A 16,695-nucleotide genomic window follows, 5' to 3' on the forward strand; every position below is an offset into this window, starting at 1 on the left:
TAGTCTGATATAAGGATTGCCACCCCAGCTTTCTTTTGGTGTCCATTAGCATGGTAAATGGTTTTCCACCCCCTCACTTTCAATCTGGGGGTGTCTTTGGGTCTAAAATGAGTCTCTTGCAGACAGCATATCGATGGGTCTTGTTTTTTAATCCAGTCTGTTAGCCTGTGTCTTTTGATTGGGGCATTTAGCCCATTTACATTCAGGGTAACTATTGAAAGATAGGAATTTAGTGCCATTGTATTGCCTGTAAGGTGACTGTTACCGTATATTGTCTGTGTTCCTTTCCGGTCTATGTTGCTTTTAGGCTCTCTCTTTGCTTAGAGGACCCCTTTCAAGATTTCCTGTAGGGCTGGTTTTGTGTTTGCAAATTCCTTTAGTTTTTTGTCCTGGAAGCGTTTTATCTCTCCTTCAATTTTCAATGACAGCCTAGCTGGATAGAGTATTCTTGGCTGCATATTTTTCTCATTTAGTGCTCTGAATATATCCTGCCAGTCCTTTCTGGCCTGCCAGGTCTCTGTGGATAGGTCTGTTGCCAATCGAATGTTTCTACCATTGTAGGTTACATATCTCTTCTCCCGAGCTGCTTTCAGGATTTTCTCTTTGTCTATGAGACTCGTAAGTTTTACTATTAGATGTCGGGGTGTTGACCTATTTTTATTGATTTTGAGAGAGGTTCTCTTTGCTTCCTGGATTTTCATGCCGTTTCTTTCCCCAAATTAGGGAAGTTCTCTGCTATAATTTGCTCCATTATACCTTCTGCCCCTCTCTCTCTTTCTTCTTCTTCTGGGATCCCAATTATTCTAATGTTGTTTCGTCTTATGGTATCGCTTATCTCTCGAATTCTGCCCTCGTGATCCAGTAGTTGTTTATCTCTCTTTTTCTCAGCTTCTTTATTTTCCATCATTTCATCTTCTATATTACTGATTCTCTCTTCTGCCTCATTTATTCTAGCACTTAGCGCCCCCATTTTTTATTGCACCTCATTAATAGCCTTTTTGATTTCTACTTGGTTGGATTTTAGCTCTTTTACTTCTCCAGAAAGGGTTTCTCTAATAACTTCCATATTTTTTTCAAGCCCAGCTAGTATCTTTAAAGTGATGATTCTGAACTCTAGATCTGACATCGTACTAATGTCCATATTGAGTAGGTCCCTGGCAGTCGGTACTACCTCTTGTTCTTTTTGTTGAGGTGATTTTTTCCGTCTTGTCATTTTGTGCAGAGGAGAATAGATTAATGAGAGAACAGAATGCTAGCAGAGTAACTACATCCCCAGAAAATATACTCTAAACAAATCAGAAAAGACCTGAAGCAGTGAGATAAGAAAGGGAAAGAGAGAAAAAAGAAAAAGAAAAAAAAAGAAAAAGATAAAGATAAAAACAAAAACAAACAAAACAAAACAAAACAACAACAACAAAAAAAACCAGAATGTGATCAAATATGATCAGGCTGGTATATAGATCAGTGCCACACACTAGATTTGGGGTGTATTTTGGTCTTTTAGAAGAAAGTGCCTCCCAAAATTTTAAAGAAAGAAAAACTTATATATGTACAAAAATAAGGGTTGATATGATGAAGGGATGGACTATGACTGTAAAAATGGAAATTATAAAAAATTTTATAAAAGGAATTGATAAGAAGTTGTTTGAAAAAAGAAAGAAGAGGATTTAAAAAAAGAAAAAAGAAAAAGAGAAAAAAAAAGGGAGAGGATGTGATCAGGCAGGAGAATAGAAAACACCATATACTAGAGATTTAGGGTATATTTTAATCTGTTAGAAGAAACTATCTCAAAATTTTAAAGGGAGAACAACTTATATATATAAGCCAAAAATATGGGTAACTACTATTAAGGGATAGAATATGACTCTAAAAATGAAAAATAAAAATGTTTTTTTTTTAAAAAGGGATTGATAAGATGTTGGTTGAAAAAGGGAAAAAGAAAAATTCAAAAAAGAAATAAAAAGACAAAAAGACAGTTAAAAAAAATTAACTTTAAAAGACTAAAGAATCATGGTAAAAAAGCCGTGAATTCTATGTGCAGTAGTCCCCTAGCGCTGGAGTTCTGCCGTTCTCATTGATCGGTGAACTTGGTCTTGGCTGGCTGTTCTCGCTGATCTTCTGGGGAGGGGCCTGTTGCCGTGGTTTCCAAATGTCTCTGCCGGAGGCGGAATTGCCCAGCCCTTGCCCCCTCCCGGCTAAGTAATCTGCTCGGGTTTGCTCTCCGGGGCTTTTGTTCCCTGCGAGCTTTCCGTACAGCTTTGGAGGTGGAGAGTGAAAATGGCGGCTTCCCAATCTCCGGCCCGGAGGAGCCGAGAACTCGGGCCCGCTCCTCAGTGAGCCCCCAGAGAAAAGCCGTCAGTCACTCCCATCTCCCTGGTCTCCGGCCGCACTCCGTGCTCGCCCGGCCTGTGACCGCGCATTTCTATCTCTGGCACCCGACCCGGGTGGAGTCTCCAAACCCAGCAGATCCCTGCGGTGCACTCCCGCGCGGCTCCTCCCGGGGGAGGAAGGTGAGTCTCCCCGGATCTGCCGCTTGTTGGGTCCCTGCTGGAGGAGCAGGGGCCCGACTGTGCCGCGGATCACGGTTTATGGCCACCCGGAGCTGAGAGCCCGCGCCTGGGCTCCGCCTCTGCAGCCGGCTTCCCTGCTCCGATATTGGGAGCTCTGCCACACTCAGGCACCCCCGGTCTTTCTGTGACCCCGAGGGTCCTGAGACCACACTGTCCCGATGGGTTCCACCCCCCGCTTAGCCACCAGAGTGACGTCCCTCAGCGGAGCAGACTTTTAAAAGTTCCGGTTTTGTGCTCCGCGGCTCTATCACTTGCCAGAAGCGGCCAACGGAGGCCCCTCCCCCACCGTCTATCCTCCCGAATATCGCCGCGGATTCACTTCTCCGCACGTCCTACCTTCCAGAAAGTGGTCGCTTTTCTGATGAGAGAGTTGTTGCTATTCCTTTCTTCGATCTCCTGTTGAGTTTGTAGGTGTTCAGAATGGTTTGATCCCTATCCAGCTGAATTCCTGAGAGGAGACAAAATCCAGGTCTCCTATTCCTCCGCCATCTTGCTCCGCCCCCTAGTGTTGTTTTTGAATTAATGAATGAATGGAGTTTCTGATGGAAATGGTAAAGAAACAGAGCAGGATTTTTTTTTTTAAAGATTTTATTTATTTATTTGAGAGAGAGAGAATGAGAGAGAGCACATGAGAGGGGGGAGGGTCAGAGGGAGGAGCAGACTCCCTGCCGAGCAAGGAGCCCGATGCGGGACTCGATCCAGGGACTCCAGGATCATGACCTGAGCCAAAGGCAGTCGCTTAACCAACTGAGCCACCCAGGCGCCCCAGAGCAGGATTTTGTAGAATATTGTCCAAAGTCATTAGAGAGATTGCCAAGATTTTTTTTTAAATCATAAATTATGACTTGCGTCCCATAACTATGCATGTTTCTCTATTTCTCTTTTGCTGTTTTCTCAAGTAGAAGATTTGAGCTAATGAATGTAATCGAGTGAGAAAGACTAGAGATGGAAAACCAAAGACTAATACTTGTATGGTTGTAAGGTTAAAGGTGGTTCTTTAAAACTTTCAGATAGTAAAAATATCTAATTGGATATATGTTAATGATATGCAGATGAATAGTGCTTTTGGGAAAATTTTGGTGGGACTTCACCAGACCCGAGAGATAAGTGGCAGCTGTGAAAATCGTGGTACACAGCAGCCTGGGCTTTAGGACTCTGTTTATAAGTCTGGTTCATTTTAAGTGGGCATGTTGCTTTGAGGGTAGGGGTGGAGGATGGGAACTGTTTTGGTCTTCAGTCTTTCACTGGTTAATTACATGCCAGGCACTGTGGGACATGTCTTTCAGGGTATCCCAGGAGTGAACTTACCTCTTCGAAGCTCTTTGTCCTCTAATGTGAAAAAGCAGAGCATGTGTATTAGCACTATTCAAAGCTATCATTAAAAAAAAAAGATGGCTTAGGAAAGCAATGACCCTTGTATTCTGTTTTCTTTTATCTTTAGAAATTGCCTGCGTTCTACCTGCACTGATGGATGGCATACAGAGTCATCCCCGCAAACCGTTCTATGGAGTTGGTGAGAAGGTGACCATTTCCTGTTCACGTGGCATGTCCTTAGAAGGTCCTTCAGCATTTCTCTGTGGATCCAGCCTTAAGTGGAGTCCTGATATGAAGAGTGTTCAGTGTGTGCAAAAAGGTGAGTAGCTCATAGGTCTGTCCAAGGACACCTGAACTCAGTGCCACTCCTTTATGGCACTGAATGGACATAACTGTGAGTCATTCCCTCCATCCCTGCCCGTCTACAAGAAGGTCAGTTTGTAGACTGGATAACAGACTCTTTTTCACATGGCACAGGTAGACTCATGGGATGCAAGGAACAGCAAGGAGAGCCCTGGTGATTCTGAAACTAACTTAAATCCTTCTTACCGAAGATTAGATAAGTTTTGGTGCTAAGAAAATAAAGAATTTTTAAAAAATAATTTCTGGTTTTCTCCAGATTTTTGGAATGTACTTTTATTAAGTACAGAGTTGAGTTGAAGATTTATAAAAAATATCTATGTTTCACTCCTGGGCTTTCAGAGAGTTTATTAGCATTATTGAAATAGAAAATTTAGAAGCATTTACACTTAACACTGCAAAGCAGAAGTTATTGAAAGCAAAGTGTTGTGGTTTGTACGGATGTTCTTAATAGTGGAAATCCAAAAATTCAGTATTTTGAACACCAAGCAAATTAAAATGATCTTTTAAGAAGCTACAGTGAGAAGAGGTTTAGAAAGCCAAACCATTTCTTTTTAGAGCTATTTAAGGTAGGATGGATTTATTTTTAAAATCACCTCCTGTTTCTTCTTTGTTTGCATTTTAAAAAATAAATGAAAACACATGTTTGTGACAATTAAGAAACAGGAAGGAAGGAAAACGCATTTACATTCCATTTTGTATGGTATTCTTATTTTTCTGGTGAATGACTTTAATCCAATGCTAAAATTTGCCTTTTATGGTGAGGATGAAGTACTAGATTCTGTGAGTGATACCGTCAGGTGAATTCGATGGTCACAGCTAAAGAGAGGGCAGGCTGTACAGAATCCTCTGCAGCTGAAGGTGGACGTGGGCTGTGGTGTTAAACATAGACATTAATTGTCATCAGGAGGCAGCAGGGCCAGCCGGGTGCCCGCCATGCTGGTGCCCATGTGCTCATTAGCTGTCAGAGGTCCACAGCAGAGACAAGTGCTTTGTTTTCTACGGCACTGACACATCAATATGAATTTATCAGGGATATTTGAAGTAATGGACCTGTACCAGGAATTCTAAAATTAAAGAGAACAATGTACACTTGCTGAGGTTGCTCTTTCATTCCAAAGGAGATATTACATACTTGTCTTTCTAAAATGTCTGCTCCAGTCATTTTGTAGCACAATTTGGTATGAATTTTCTCCTACTCAGTAGCAAATTCTATTAAAGTTTCAGTTAAGGATATTTTTCAGGCCTGCGTGTTTTTCAGAAGACATGATGAATAAGAATAGTAACTTCCCTTAAAATAAGCCTATCACAAATAGAAAACTCCAGGTTTGTCAGCCTCCAAGGCTGATGTTTTAAAATAACTGCTATCAGTAGTTAGTCTTTTTATTTTTATTGCAGTAAAACAGACATAACATAACATTTACCATTTTAGCCATTTGTCAATGTACAGTTCAGTGCATTAAGTACATTCCCATTATTGTGCAACCATCATCAGCATCCATCTCCAGAGCTTTCTCATCTTCCCAAACTGACACTCCGTGCTCATTAAACACTAACCACTCATTTCTCCCTCCCTCCATCAATATGTAGTCTTGACGTAAAGATATATGAACATAACCAAGCTATATGTTCTTTCTTTCTTTTTTTTTTAAAGATCTTATTTATTTATTTGACAGAGAGAGAGATAGCGAGAGCAGGAACACAAGCAGGGGGAGTGGGAGAGCGAGAAGCAGGCTTCCTGCCGAGCAGGGAGCCCGATGTGGGACTCAATTCCAGGACCCTGGGATCATGACCTGAGCCAAAGGCAGCCGCTTAACGACTGAGCCACCCAGGTGCCCCCAAGCTATATGTTCTTAAATGCAAAGGTCTTTGGTCTAGCTAATTCTACCAGTGATTTTTCATAAAGAAATTATAATAACTTCTAGAAAACATTTAAAATCTAGAATTTCATTCTTATGAATGATTAGTAAATAAAGTTTAAAAAATATTTTTTCGGGGCGCCTGGGTGGCTCAGTTGGTTAAGCAACTGCCTTCGGCTCAGGTCATGATCCTGGAGTCCCTGGATCGAGTCCCACATTGGGCTCCCTGCTCAGCAGGGAGTCTGCTTCTCCCTCTCCCACTCCCCCCTCTTGTGCTCTCTCTCTCTCTCAAATAAATAAATAAAATCTTTAAAAATATATATATATTTTTTCTAGTTTTATTGAGAAATAATTGACATACATCACTGTAGAAGTTCAAGGTGTACATCATTGATGGTTTGATTTATATCTATTGTGGAATGATTACCACAGTAGGTCTAGTTGACATCCATCATCTCGCTAAAATACAATTAAAAAAAAAGAAAATTTCTCCTTGTGGTGAGAACTCGCAGGATCCACTCTCCCAACAGCCTACCCGTATATCATAGAGCAGTGTTAACCATAGTCTCTGTGTTGCACTTTACATCCCCAGTACCCATCTGTCTTATAACTGGAATTTTGTACCCTTTGACCACCTTCTTTGCATTCCCTCTCCCCTCTCCCCTGCCTCTAGCAAATAAACTTCTAAGCGTAATGCAGAACTCATTTATATGACTTTATCATTGAACTTTAGTTTTGGTACATTTAGATTAGACTTTCTCATCCCCAACACTATTGGAATTTTGAACCTGGTAATTCTTTGTTGTGGGAGCCTGACCTGTGCATTGTAAGATATTTAGCAGCATCCCTGGTCTTCACCTACTAGATGCCTGTAGCACCCCCTCACCCCTGGTTATGCAAAAATGTCTCTAGACATTGCCGAATTGCCACTGGTTGAGAAGCACTGATCTAGATAACACCATCTTTTTGTTGTTGTTCAGTGAGGGAGGGGCAGGGGGAGAGTGTGAGGGATGGAATCTGCTAAGTGTGGTGGCCCAAGGTGGGGCTGGATCTCATGACTCTGAGATCATGACCTGATCCGAAATCAAGAGTTGGACACTTAACCGACTAAGCCACCCAGGCGCTCCCTGAAGAACACCATCTTAAAAAACATTTTATTTTGGAACAATATTAGATTTCAGAAAAGTTGCAAATACAGTTTTTGTATACCCTTCACCATGTTCTCAAAATATTAACATCTCATATAACTTGACATAATTTAGTGGGTTAATTAAGACATTTAATATTAGTATAATACTATTGACTAAACTACAGATTTTATTTTTTCTACTATATCCATTTAATGGTCTAGGATCCAATTCAGAATACTACATTGCATTTAGGATAATAGACTTTTAAAGGGAAGTGTTTAAAGAATGAGTACTCATTACAGATGTGGCTGGACATGGCAGGCTATGCTTTACATTGCTGCCATTTTTTACAAGTTATGAATTGTTCATGAGATTTTACTGTCATGTCTAAAGCTCTTACGTTTTCCAAATTAAGGAAGTATTGCACAGTTTGTGCATCCATAAAAATATGCTCCTCAGATAAATTACCTTTATAGATATATCCAACAAAGAACTAGTTTTATGATGGGAAAGTATATGCCACTGAATTCCATTGTCATGAAGCTGGCAGGCAGTGGAAATAGCAGGATATTTTAGGCTATTCACCTTGTAATCAGGGATAGCTGAGGAGATGGCCGTCAAATCAAGCTCTTGTAAGCTGGACCAAGGTGTTTTCCTGTCAAAATTGGAATGATGGTTGACTTTGATCAGTTTGTAGAAAGCACAAAGCAATGGAAAGGATTTTATTAAATGTAAATACCTCTAGATATTGATTCACTATTGAAGGGAAACCAATTAGACATTTACATGTGAGAGGTTATTATACATCTTGGGGTACTAGGGAGTTCTCCATGTATAGATCACATTATGTTGCTTTCTGTCCCACTATAGACAGAGTGGGTAAAATGCAGTCCAGACAACAGTTTATAAATCGCAATTTATTAATGAAAGGGAGCCTTCTCCCCTGGCCTTGAGTTGAGACAAACATGGACTTAAATCCTGGCTTGGCCAATCTGTTAAATATGTGAACTAGCACCAATTTCTTAGCTTTTCTGACCCTTTGTTTGTTTCTTTTTTTTTTTTTTTTAAGATTTTTATTTATTTATTTGACACAGAGAGAGCACAAGCAGGGGGAGCGGCAGGCGGAGGGAGAGGGAGAAGCAGGCTCCCCGCTGAGGAGGGAGCTTGATGTGGGGCTCGATCCCAGGACCCCGGAATTGTGACTTGAACCGAAGGCAGACGCGTAACCGACTGAACCACCCAGGTGCCCTTGACCCTTAATGTCTTTAACTCTGAAGTGGGCATCTGTTAAGGAGGATTAAATATCACAATAGTCAATGCTCACACAATAGGAAATGCTCAAGAAATGGTAACAATGAAATTATTTGTAGGGTACTCCTAGGAATGCTCTGTCTCCTGTAAAATGCTTTACAGCTTTGTTTTTCAACTGTACAAATTTGTGGCAGTTGAGAATATTACAGAACCTGGTTCAACAATTAAAATAACATCTTGTTTACCATAAAGAAGCTCTTCGAATGACTGCATCTCCCTTATCCTTTTCTTTCAGAGGCCCCTTTGCCACCAGCAGTGCCCGAATGTCAGCGCTGGGAGAAACTGCAGAATTCAAGATGTGTTTGTAAAATGCCCTATGAATGTGGGTAAGCTCTGCTTTTGCTTTTTAAAAAATTTTTATTTTATTTTATTATTTTTATATTTTATTTTTATTTGTTTTATTTTATTCAAGATAAAAAAAAGTGTGTCAATAGATGCTAGTCTCTCTGTTAGATCGAAGGTGCTGCTGACCAAGGGTTAAGGATCTTTGTTTGCGTCTTAGCCTGGCCCATCTACTGTCTGTTATTTGCCTGGGTCACCCCAGGCCTGGCAACCAGCGGCGTTACGCAGTGTTCTATTCCGTCTAGAGAAAGGCTGAAGGACTCGGGCACTGCTTGTTTTATACATGAAATGGGGCAAAATGAAAACACTGTCACTCGAGGATTTAGAGCTTGAGGAAATTAGGGTTGAAATTCCCTTGAAATATAAACTCTTATGCAGTGTTCCAACAGAGATAACAAGTAGCTGCTTTTCCAATTCTCGAAATGGCTGTGTCTTGAGATGGGCATTATAAGAATGCCACCCAGCTTGCAATCACTCTGCTGTAGGTGGATAGCTGAAGTAGGTACTAGATGTCTGGGTTATGGTCCTAGTGGGACAAGGGAGTCTGACTGCCTTAGGACAAGAGGAGCTTTCCCTAGCGGGACTATTTATAGACATGTGGGCAGAGGGAAGGAAACTGCACGCCAGGGGGCAGTAGTCCCTGACTGCCAACAGCCAAGGTGCATATCTGTGCCCGGGGCCTGAAGCAGTGACAAGAGGGGCTTTTATGCAAAGCTGGAGACAGAGAAGACTGTGCAGATGGCAGCTGAGGAAGAGCTGAGTCCCTCATTTTAGGAACCTCAGAGAACGCCCCCCCCCCCCCCCCCCCGCCACCCTGGAGTGAGCCAGGGCACTAAACATCCCTCCAATCTCCTGCCATTGATCAAATGCACCTGAAGCTAGAAGATAAGGAAGTGGTTCATAGTGTCAGCCTTCCTGGCAGTGGGGCGGAGAATGGAGAGTGAATCTGGGGAGGCAAATGGGAGAAATCTAAGCCCCCAGATTTATTGGTCATCTTTAAGTTTGAATCAAAACATATGATTACTGACGAACCATGAGAGACGATGGACTCTGAAAAACAAACTGAGGGTTCTAGAGGGGAGGGGGGTGGGAGGATGGGTTAGCCTGGTGGTGGGTATTGAGGAGGGCACATTCTGCATGGAGCACTGGGTGTTATGCACAATGAATCATGGAACACTTCATCTAGAACTAATGATGTAATGTATGGGGATTAACATAAGAATAAAAAAAAACCCATACGATTACTGACCAATTACAGTTGACCCTTGAACAATATGGGGGTTGGGGTGCCGAACCCTTCACACAGTCAAAAATCCACATACAGCTTTTGACTCCCCCCAGAACTTAACTACTGATAGCCTACTATTGGCTGGAAACCTTACCAATAACATAAATATTTTTTTAAAAAAGATTTTTATTTATTTATTTGAGAGAGAGAGAGGGTGAGAGAGCACAAGCAGGGCGAGTGGCAGGGAGAGGGAGAAGCAGACTCCTTGTTGAGTAGGGAGCCTGATATGGGGCTCCATCCCAGGACCTTGGGATCATAACCCGAGCCGAAGGCAGACGCCTAACCGACTGAACCACCCAGGCGTATATACTGTATTCTTACAATAAAGTGATCTATAGAGAAGAAAATACTATTGAGAAAATCATAAGGAAGAGAAAATACATTTGTAGTATCAAAACAAATCTCTGTATAAGTGGACCGGCAGTGCAGTTCAAACCAGTGTTGCTGGAGGGTAAGCTGTACTTGGCTTTCAATTATTATTGTCCCCGAAACACACACCTAACTCCTTGAACGCCTACAGTGGGTAATGGTGATTGTGGCAGTATCTTATTTTTTTTTCTTTTTTAAAGATTTTATTTATTCATCTGAGACACAGAGATAGAGAGAGAGCACGAGCAGGGGGAGAGGCAAAGGGAGAGGGAGAAGCAAGCTCCCCGCCGAGTCAGGAGCCCGATGCGGGGCTCGATCCCAGGACCCCGGGATCATGACCTGAGCCGAAGGCAGACGCTTAACCATCTGAGCCACCCAGGCGCCCCTGTGGCAGTATCTTATAAGAAGTAACTTCTTTCGAGAAAAATATAGCCAAACAGTGTAAATTGTAGTGGTCGTCCGCCCAGGGTGTTCTGACTGTGGTGTTATTTTTTTATGAATCATTGTTGACTTTGATTCACTTTCATCCTCTTTCCAACTTTTCTGATTCATTTACTTTATCTGTAGCCTGCTGTTTATAGACATGGTGTGAGCTTTCTATCAGATACTGATAACAAGGTGGCTTTGCCAGGTCTCTGCCCTTTGAGCTGTTCTGAGTAGTTCAATTTAAAGCTTAAATAAGCAGATAAAAGAAAGATACAAGGATTTGTTTTTGTGATGTAAATAACTCCAAGTAAATTTAGCTCTTGGTATTGAAGAAAATATTAGAGCTAAATATATATAAAAATAAATATAAACTCCATCTACCATACAAAAATACTTTGTTGTCTAAGCGTTCACTACAGTAATGCCTTCCTTATCTATCAACATTCAGGAAGGTGTTTGTTTTTATTAGTGACCTTTCCAAAAAGCCGAATCTCACCATTTTAGCATGCATGCTTAAGAAACAAAAAAGTAATATATTTTTATAGAAATATTTCTAAACTACTTTGTAAACATCAATACTTTAAAAAAATCCCATTGATTATGTTAACTTTGTTTTCGTTTTTTGAGAGACAATGAAAGACTAAGGAACTGGTCCAGGTTAAAGGAGATTAAAGAGACATGGCAACTGAATGGAGTGTGTGATCCTTGGACTTTGGAGAGGGAAAAAAAGATGTAAAGGGCATTTAGGGAACAGTTGACAAATATTGTCTATGAAATAGATAGTAGTATTGTATCAATATTAAAAATCCTGATTTTGATAACTATACTGTAAAAAAAAAATCCCATTGAAAAATACAATTTCATCTTCTCTTGAGGATTTGGTCATCAAGTGTTGGACAATGCCATACAGGCCTGCTGGCTTGGGAGGACCTAATTTCTGCAGTCAACAGTCCCAACAGACTACAGTCTCTGAGTGTGTGATCTTTGCTGATTTTCTGCCTCCTTCCTGCTTGTCAACCCACCAGTGTCCTGAGCAGACCTTGCCTTCTCTTCTAATTTGCTGTATCTGATCTGCTCTAGATGAAACTAGAGCAACACGAGACACCTAAGCTTGTAAAAATTGTGAGCAAATAGGAGCAAAATATGTTCATTTTGAAGATCTGAGGAGGGTGAGCCCCAGGCATGAAGGAGATCGAAGTTTCTGCTCCATCTTTTTGCTGTGGCTGGTAACGTCGGAGGCCCTGAGCTCAGAGCCTCTCCTTTCGCTTCTCATCCTCCATTTCGAAGACTGAAAATCTTCTAAGTAATGTAATTTAAAAAATTTGTTTCAGATCCTCCTTGGGTGTATGTGCTCGAGATGAGAGAAGCAAAAGGATACTGCCTCTGACAGTTTGCAAGATGCATGTTCTCCACTGTCAGGGTAGAAATTACACCCTTGCTGGGAGGGACAGTTGCACTCTGCCTGTCCCCACTGAGAAAGCCTGTGGTGCCTGCCCACTCTGGGGAAAATGTGATGGTAAGGGGCATTTCATATTTGTAACTATAACAATGCGAAGGTAGTAGTACTGAGGTTTCTAAAACTGGGGGTTCTAGTTTAGCAGCAAATCCAAGCAGATCCCTGAGGATGTGAAAGTCTAGGCTGGTCCAAGAGTGAACTGTCCTTGCCCACAGCCTTCCCTGGGGAGCCGGGGCGGGGGGATCGAGTACCTAAGAGAACAAAAACCCATCCTCAATGGTTTGACTGTCCTCCCAAACCCTGGTGCTTCCCATTTCCCCTTCATGGTTCTTGCTCCTTGTATTATCCAGATTATGTATTCATTTTAAAAAATAGACTCACATAAAAATACCTATTTTTAAAAAAGGACATTTTCTTATCACTTTCTTAAAAGGAACTATCGCGTGCCATAAATATTAGGTAACTATAAAAATACATGTAAAGAAACAAAATAAGGTTGTAGAGTCTAGCCAGATGGGGCTGGCAGCTTGAGGGGTACTGCTTCTGTGGGAGAAAGGGAGTTTAAAAGATTTTATTTTTATTTATTTGAGAGAGAGAACACCTGAGAGGGGATAGGGTCAGAGGACGAAGCAGACTCCCTGCCGAGCAGGAAGCCTGATGCGGGACTCGATCCAGGGACTCCAGGATCATGACCTGAGCCGAAGGCAGTCGCTTAACCGACTGAGCCACCCAGGCGCCCTGAGAAAGGGAGTTTAGCAAGTGTTAGGGGAGTGTTAAAAGCCTGTCAGTGCCAAGGTGACACTTTCTCCTAGAAGTACTCAGAAGAATTTGAAGACGATAGAAAAAGGAGTTACTTTTTCAGCTCGTGGCTCGAGATTTGCCAGCACTACGTCCCAGTAGCACTTAACGATGATCTTAAATAGCACCCTTGCATGGCCTTCCTCTCAGTTTTAGCTACACTACTAAGGGGGAAAGCCTGCGTGGCCGGAGCCAAGTCACTGCCCTCAGTTTCCCCATCTGGGGAAATTTGGGAGCTGGACTGTGTGATCTGTGAGATCTCTGCCAGCAACTCATGCCCTCCCCGTGGCCTGTACCAGCCGGGCCCTTTTCCTCTCACTCCGGGACAGTTCGTGGCCCAAGCCAGGACGTACTGAACCCCAACCACTGGGTCACATTAGGATTGGCAGTCACCAGTGGGCTGGCCAGCACCTGCAGCGCACACGGTGAATTCCTCCCCAACTCATTTCTGGCTTATTTTTACAGGCTATATGGCCTTTTGCGTCTTATGCCCTGTGTCTCAAGGTGAATTGAATTCTTTTCTTTGTCCTTGTTTGAGCCTTGCAGCAACTTGGTCTTTGCTGAGGTCTGCTTATCTGTCAGGGGTTGAGGGATTTATATTCAGTTTCCGGCTTCCCTAGACAGCACGAGAGAGGACTGGGGAGCCCTTGACTTGGAGAGAGCTGGCGCACGTGGGTCCGGCCAATCGGCCTGGCCAGCCTCAAACCCTGCTTATCCGGAGTGCAGCAAAATGCCTCACTTTCCCGGTCCTACCGCTTTCCCGGGGGGGCTGGTTGCGGCCCCCGAGGCAGGCGCTTCTAGAGATCTCTGTAGAGCATCGTGATTTTGGAGGTTATGTGCCTGGACTCTCCCCGCTCCACCACGTGCCATTAAGCCTGCGTCGTTTATGTTTCCAGCCAAGAGCGGCAGGTGTGTCTGCAGAGAAGCCTCGGGGTGCGAGGAAGGCGGCTTTCGCGTCTGCGTGGAAGTGGACGGCGTGGAGCAGACGATGAGCGAGTGCGCGGCTGGCGCGCTCAGGTGCCGAGGGCAGGACGTCACTGTCACCAGCACAGGGCCCTGCGCCGCGGGGACCCCGTAGGCTCCCGGGCCCCGGGCGGAATCCCACAGCCCGCTGTGGCTGAGTTCAAACACACGTAACTGAGTGCTTGAGGCGACTCTGCCCGCCGGGGGGCCCCTTCCTTCTCCGGGCCCTGCACCGTCTCTCCCCAACGCCCAGCTGCGCGCACCAGCACAGCGCCCCCCGCCCCCCGCCCGGTTCTGCCAAACCCGAATCCAGGTAATAGGCCTTCTCTTCTTATGTAAAATGGCAGTCAGGATGAACAACGCACACGAACCTGTGCAAGAGCTGACTGTGTGTGCTTGGACACATTGCTCACTTGTCTGGACCTTGACTTTCTAAATCCGAAAATTAGAGGCTTAGACCAGAGAAACTCGAATCCTCCGTTCAGCCCTAGGATTCTTTAACACATGATCGACCCCACCCATGGGCCAGAACACACTGTACAGATGGATTAGGAGAAGAGGTAAGATGAGAGAGGTTGGCTTCGCTCAGGGAAGCTGAATGCTTAGGGGACCGTGAATGGAAAAAGACAGATACAATTATCCACCCCAAGCAGCCGTCTCAGGCTTCCCCCTGTGACTCCAGCACCACAGGCAGGGATCCGAACCCCGGAAATGTCAGAACCACTGTGCTATCCTCGCTGGCACCTTCTGCCTTCTTGTCTGAGCACAAATACAATCCCCTCTTCTCTCTGGGGCTTTTCTCTAGGGCGTGTCAAGCGCAAGAACTGCAGTTTGCCGCCTTTCCCCCCTTTTCTTTTGTAGGAAGCGTGAGTTCATGCCTGAGCTATTGAGAGATTGTGATTTGACAGCTCAGTTTTCTCGCATATGAATACATGCTTGGATTTTTCAGGGGCCGCACAGGTACATCAATTTGAGACATTGGCCTTTTTATTCCTTATTCATCTTTCTGCAAAACAAAAAAGCAGCTGTGGGAGATGGAATGAGTGGGCTTAAGTGGAATTTAAAATATGCTTTCATATACAAATAATAACTGTACTTTTCTGGTACTGATAAATACATTTCAACAAAAGCTTAGTTAAAACGACAATGATTAAAATCTCATTAAAGATACTATTCTTTGGAGTTTTTTTCAACCGTATTATGTTTAATTTTAAAGAATGTTTCCACGAAGAATGGCTAATGTGTTCTTTTTAAATATATTTTTACTTTTTAAATTACTTTACAGAGGTATGATTGACATGTAAAAAGCTATACAAATTTAATGTATACAACTCCGATGAGTTTGGGGATAAGTACGCATCAATCAAGACCATAAACATCTATCACCTCCTGAAGTTTTCCCCCACCTCTCTTCTCATTGTTGTTGTTATTTATTTATTTTATGGTAAGAACACAACATAATATCTTCCTTCTCAGAAAACATTTTTGAAAAGAGTTTATTTATTTATTTTAAAGAGAGGGCTTGCACGGGACAAGGGGGAGGAGCAGAGGGGAAGGGGAGAGGGAGATAACCTTCAGCAGACTCTGCATGCTGAGTATATCCTGAGCGTAGAGCCTAATGTGGGGCTCCATCCCACCACCCAGGGATGATGACCTGAGCCAAAACCAAGAGTCACGCACTCAACTGACTGAGCCATGCAGGCGCCCCCCTTCTTAGAAAATTTTAAGTATATGTTAAAGTATTGTTAGCGATAGGCATTTTGGCTAACACATAGCTACAGCAATGCCGTATAGTGGATCTCCAGAACTTCCTCATCTTGCATAACTAAACCTTGCTACTCTTTGACCATCATGTCCCCAAATCCCCCCTCTCCTCAGCTCCTAGAAGCCACCATTCTACTACTCTTTTCTTTATGAACTTGACTATTTTAGGTTATACACATAAGTGAGATTATATAGTATATCTTGCGCTGTTTGCTTTATTTCATTTAGCATAGTGTCCACTACGTCCATCCATATTGTTGTAAATGGCAGGATTTCCCTCTTTTTTCTAAGGCTGAATAACATTTCATTGTATGTATATACCACATTTTCTTTATTTACTCATCCATGGATGGACACTTAGGTTGTTTCTATATCTTGGGTATTATGAATACCTCTTCAGGATCCTGATTTCAATTCCTTTCGATATTTGCTCAGAAGTAGAATTGCAGATCATATGGTAGTTTTTTTTTTAAATAATTTTTCGAGTAAACTCCATACTATTTTCCACAATGGCCATGCCAGTGTGTTCTTACCTGAAACCCAGGTCTGATTCAGGTCCAGCTTTATATACCACATTGTCCCTTGAATGAAGATTCAGATAGAATATATGGAAGTTACAAGGAGGCAGGTTTTGGGATGCCTGGGTGGCTCAGTTGGTTAAGCGTCTGCCTTCAGCTCAGGTCATGATCCCAGGGTCTTTCCTGGGATTGAGCCCCACATCGGACTCTCTGCTCAGTGGGGAATC

At 42.9% G+C, this 16,695-nt stretch overlaps 1 protein-coding gene across 2 annotated transcripts in view; it reads left to right on the forward strand.

The window, feature by feature from the left end:
* The window catches only part of LOC118006423 (complement component C7-like), a 58,298-nt gene extending 42,939 nt beyond the window's left edge, over window positions 1-15,359 (forward strand). Inside the window, exons 15-18 of one of the 2 annotated variants that reach the window (XM_034999080.1) lie at window positions 4,012-4,203; window positions 8,780-8,870; window positions 12,301-12,485; window positions 14,120-15,359. In XM_034999080.1, coding sequence (XP_034854971.1) covers window positions 4,012-4,203; window positions 8,780-8,870; window positions 12,301-12,485; window positions 14,120-14,301 — 650 coding nt within the window. In that variant the 3' untranslated portion in view covers window positions 14,302-15,359. The other variant, XM_034999079.1, reaches the window with a different exon arrangement.
* Window positions 15,360-16,695: the final 1,336 nt, after the last annotated feature.

Source organism: Mirounga leonina, unplaced genomic scaffold (assembly GCF_011800145.1).
Source record: "Mirounga leonina isolate KUSES-001 unplaced genomic scaffold, KU_Mleo_1.0 Mir_96, whole genome shotgun sequence".
Classification (NCBI taxonomy): domain Eukaryota; kingdom Metazoa; phylum Chordata; class Mammalia; order Carnivora; family Phocidae; genus Mirounga; species Mirounga leonina.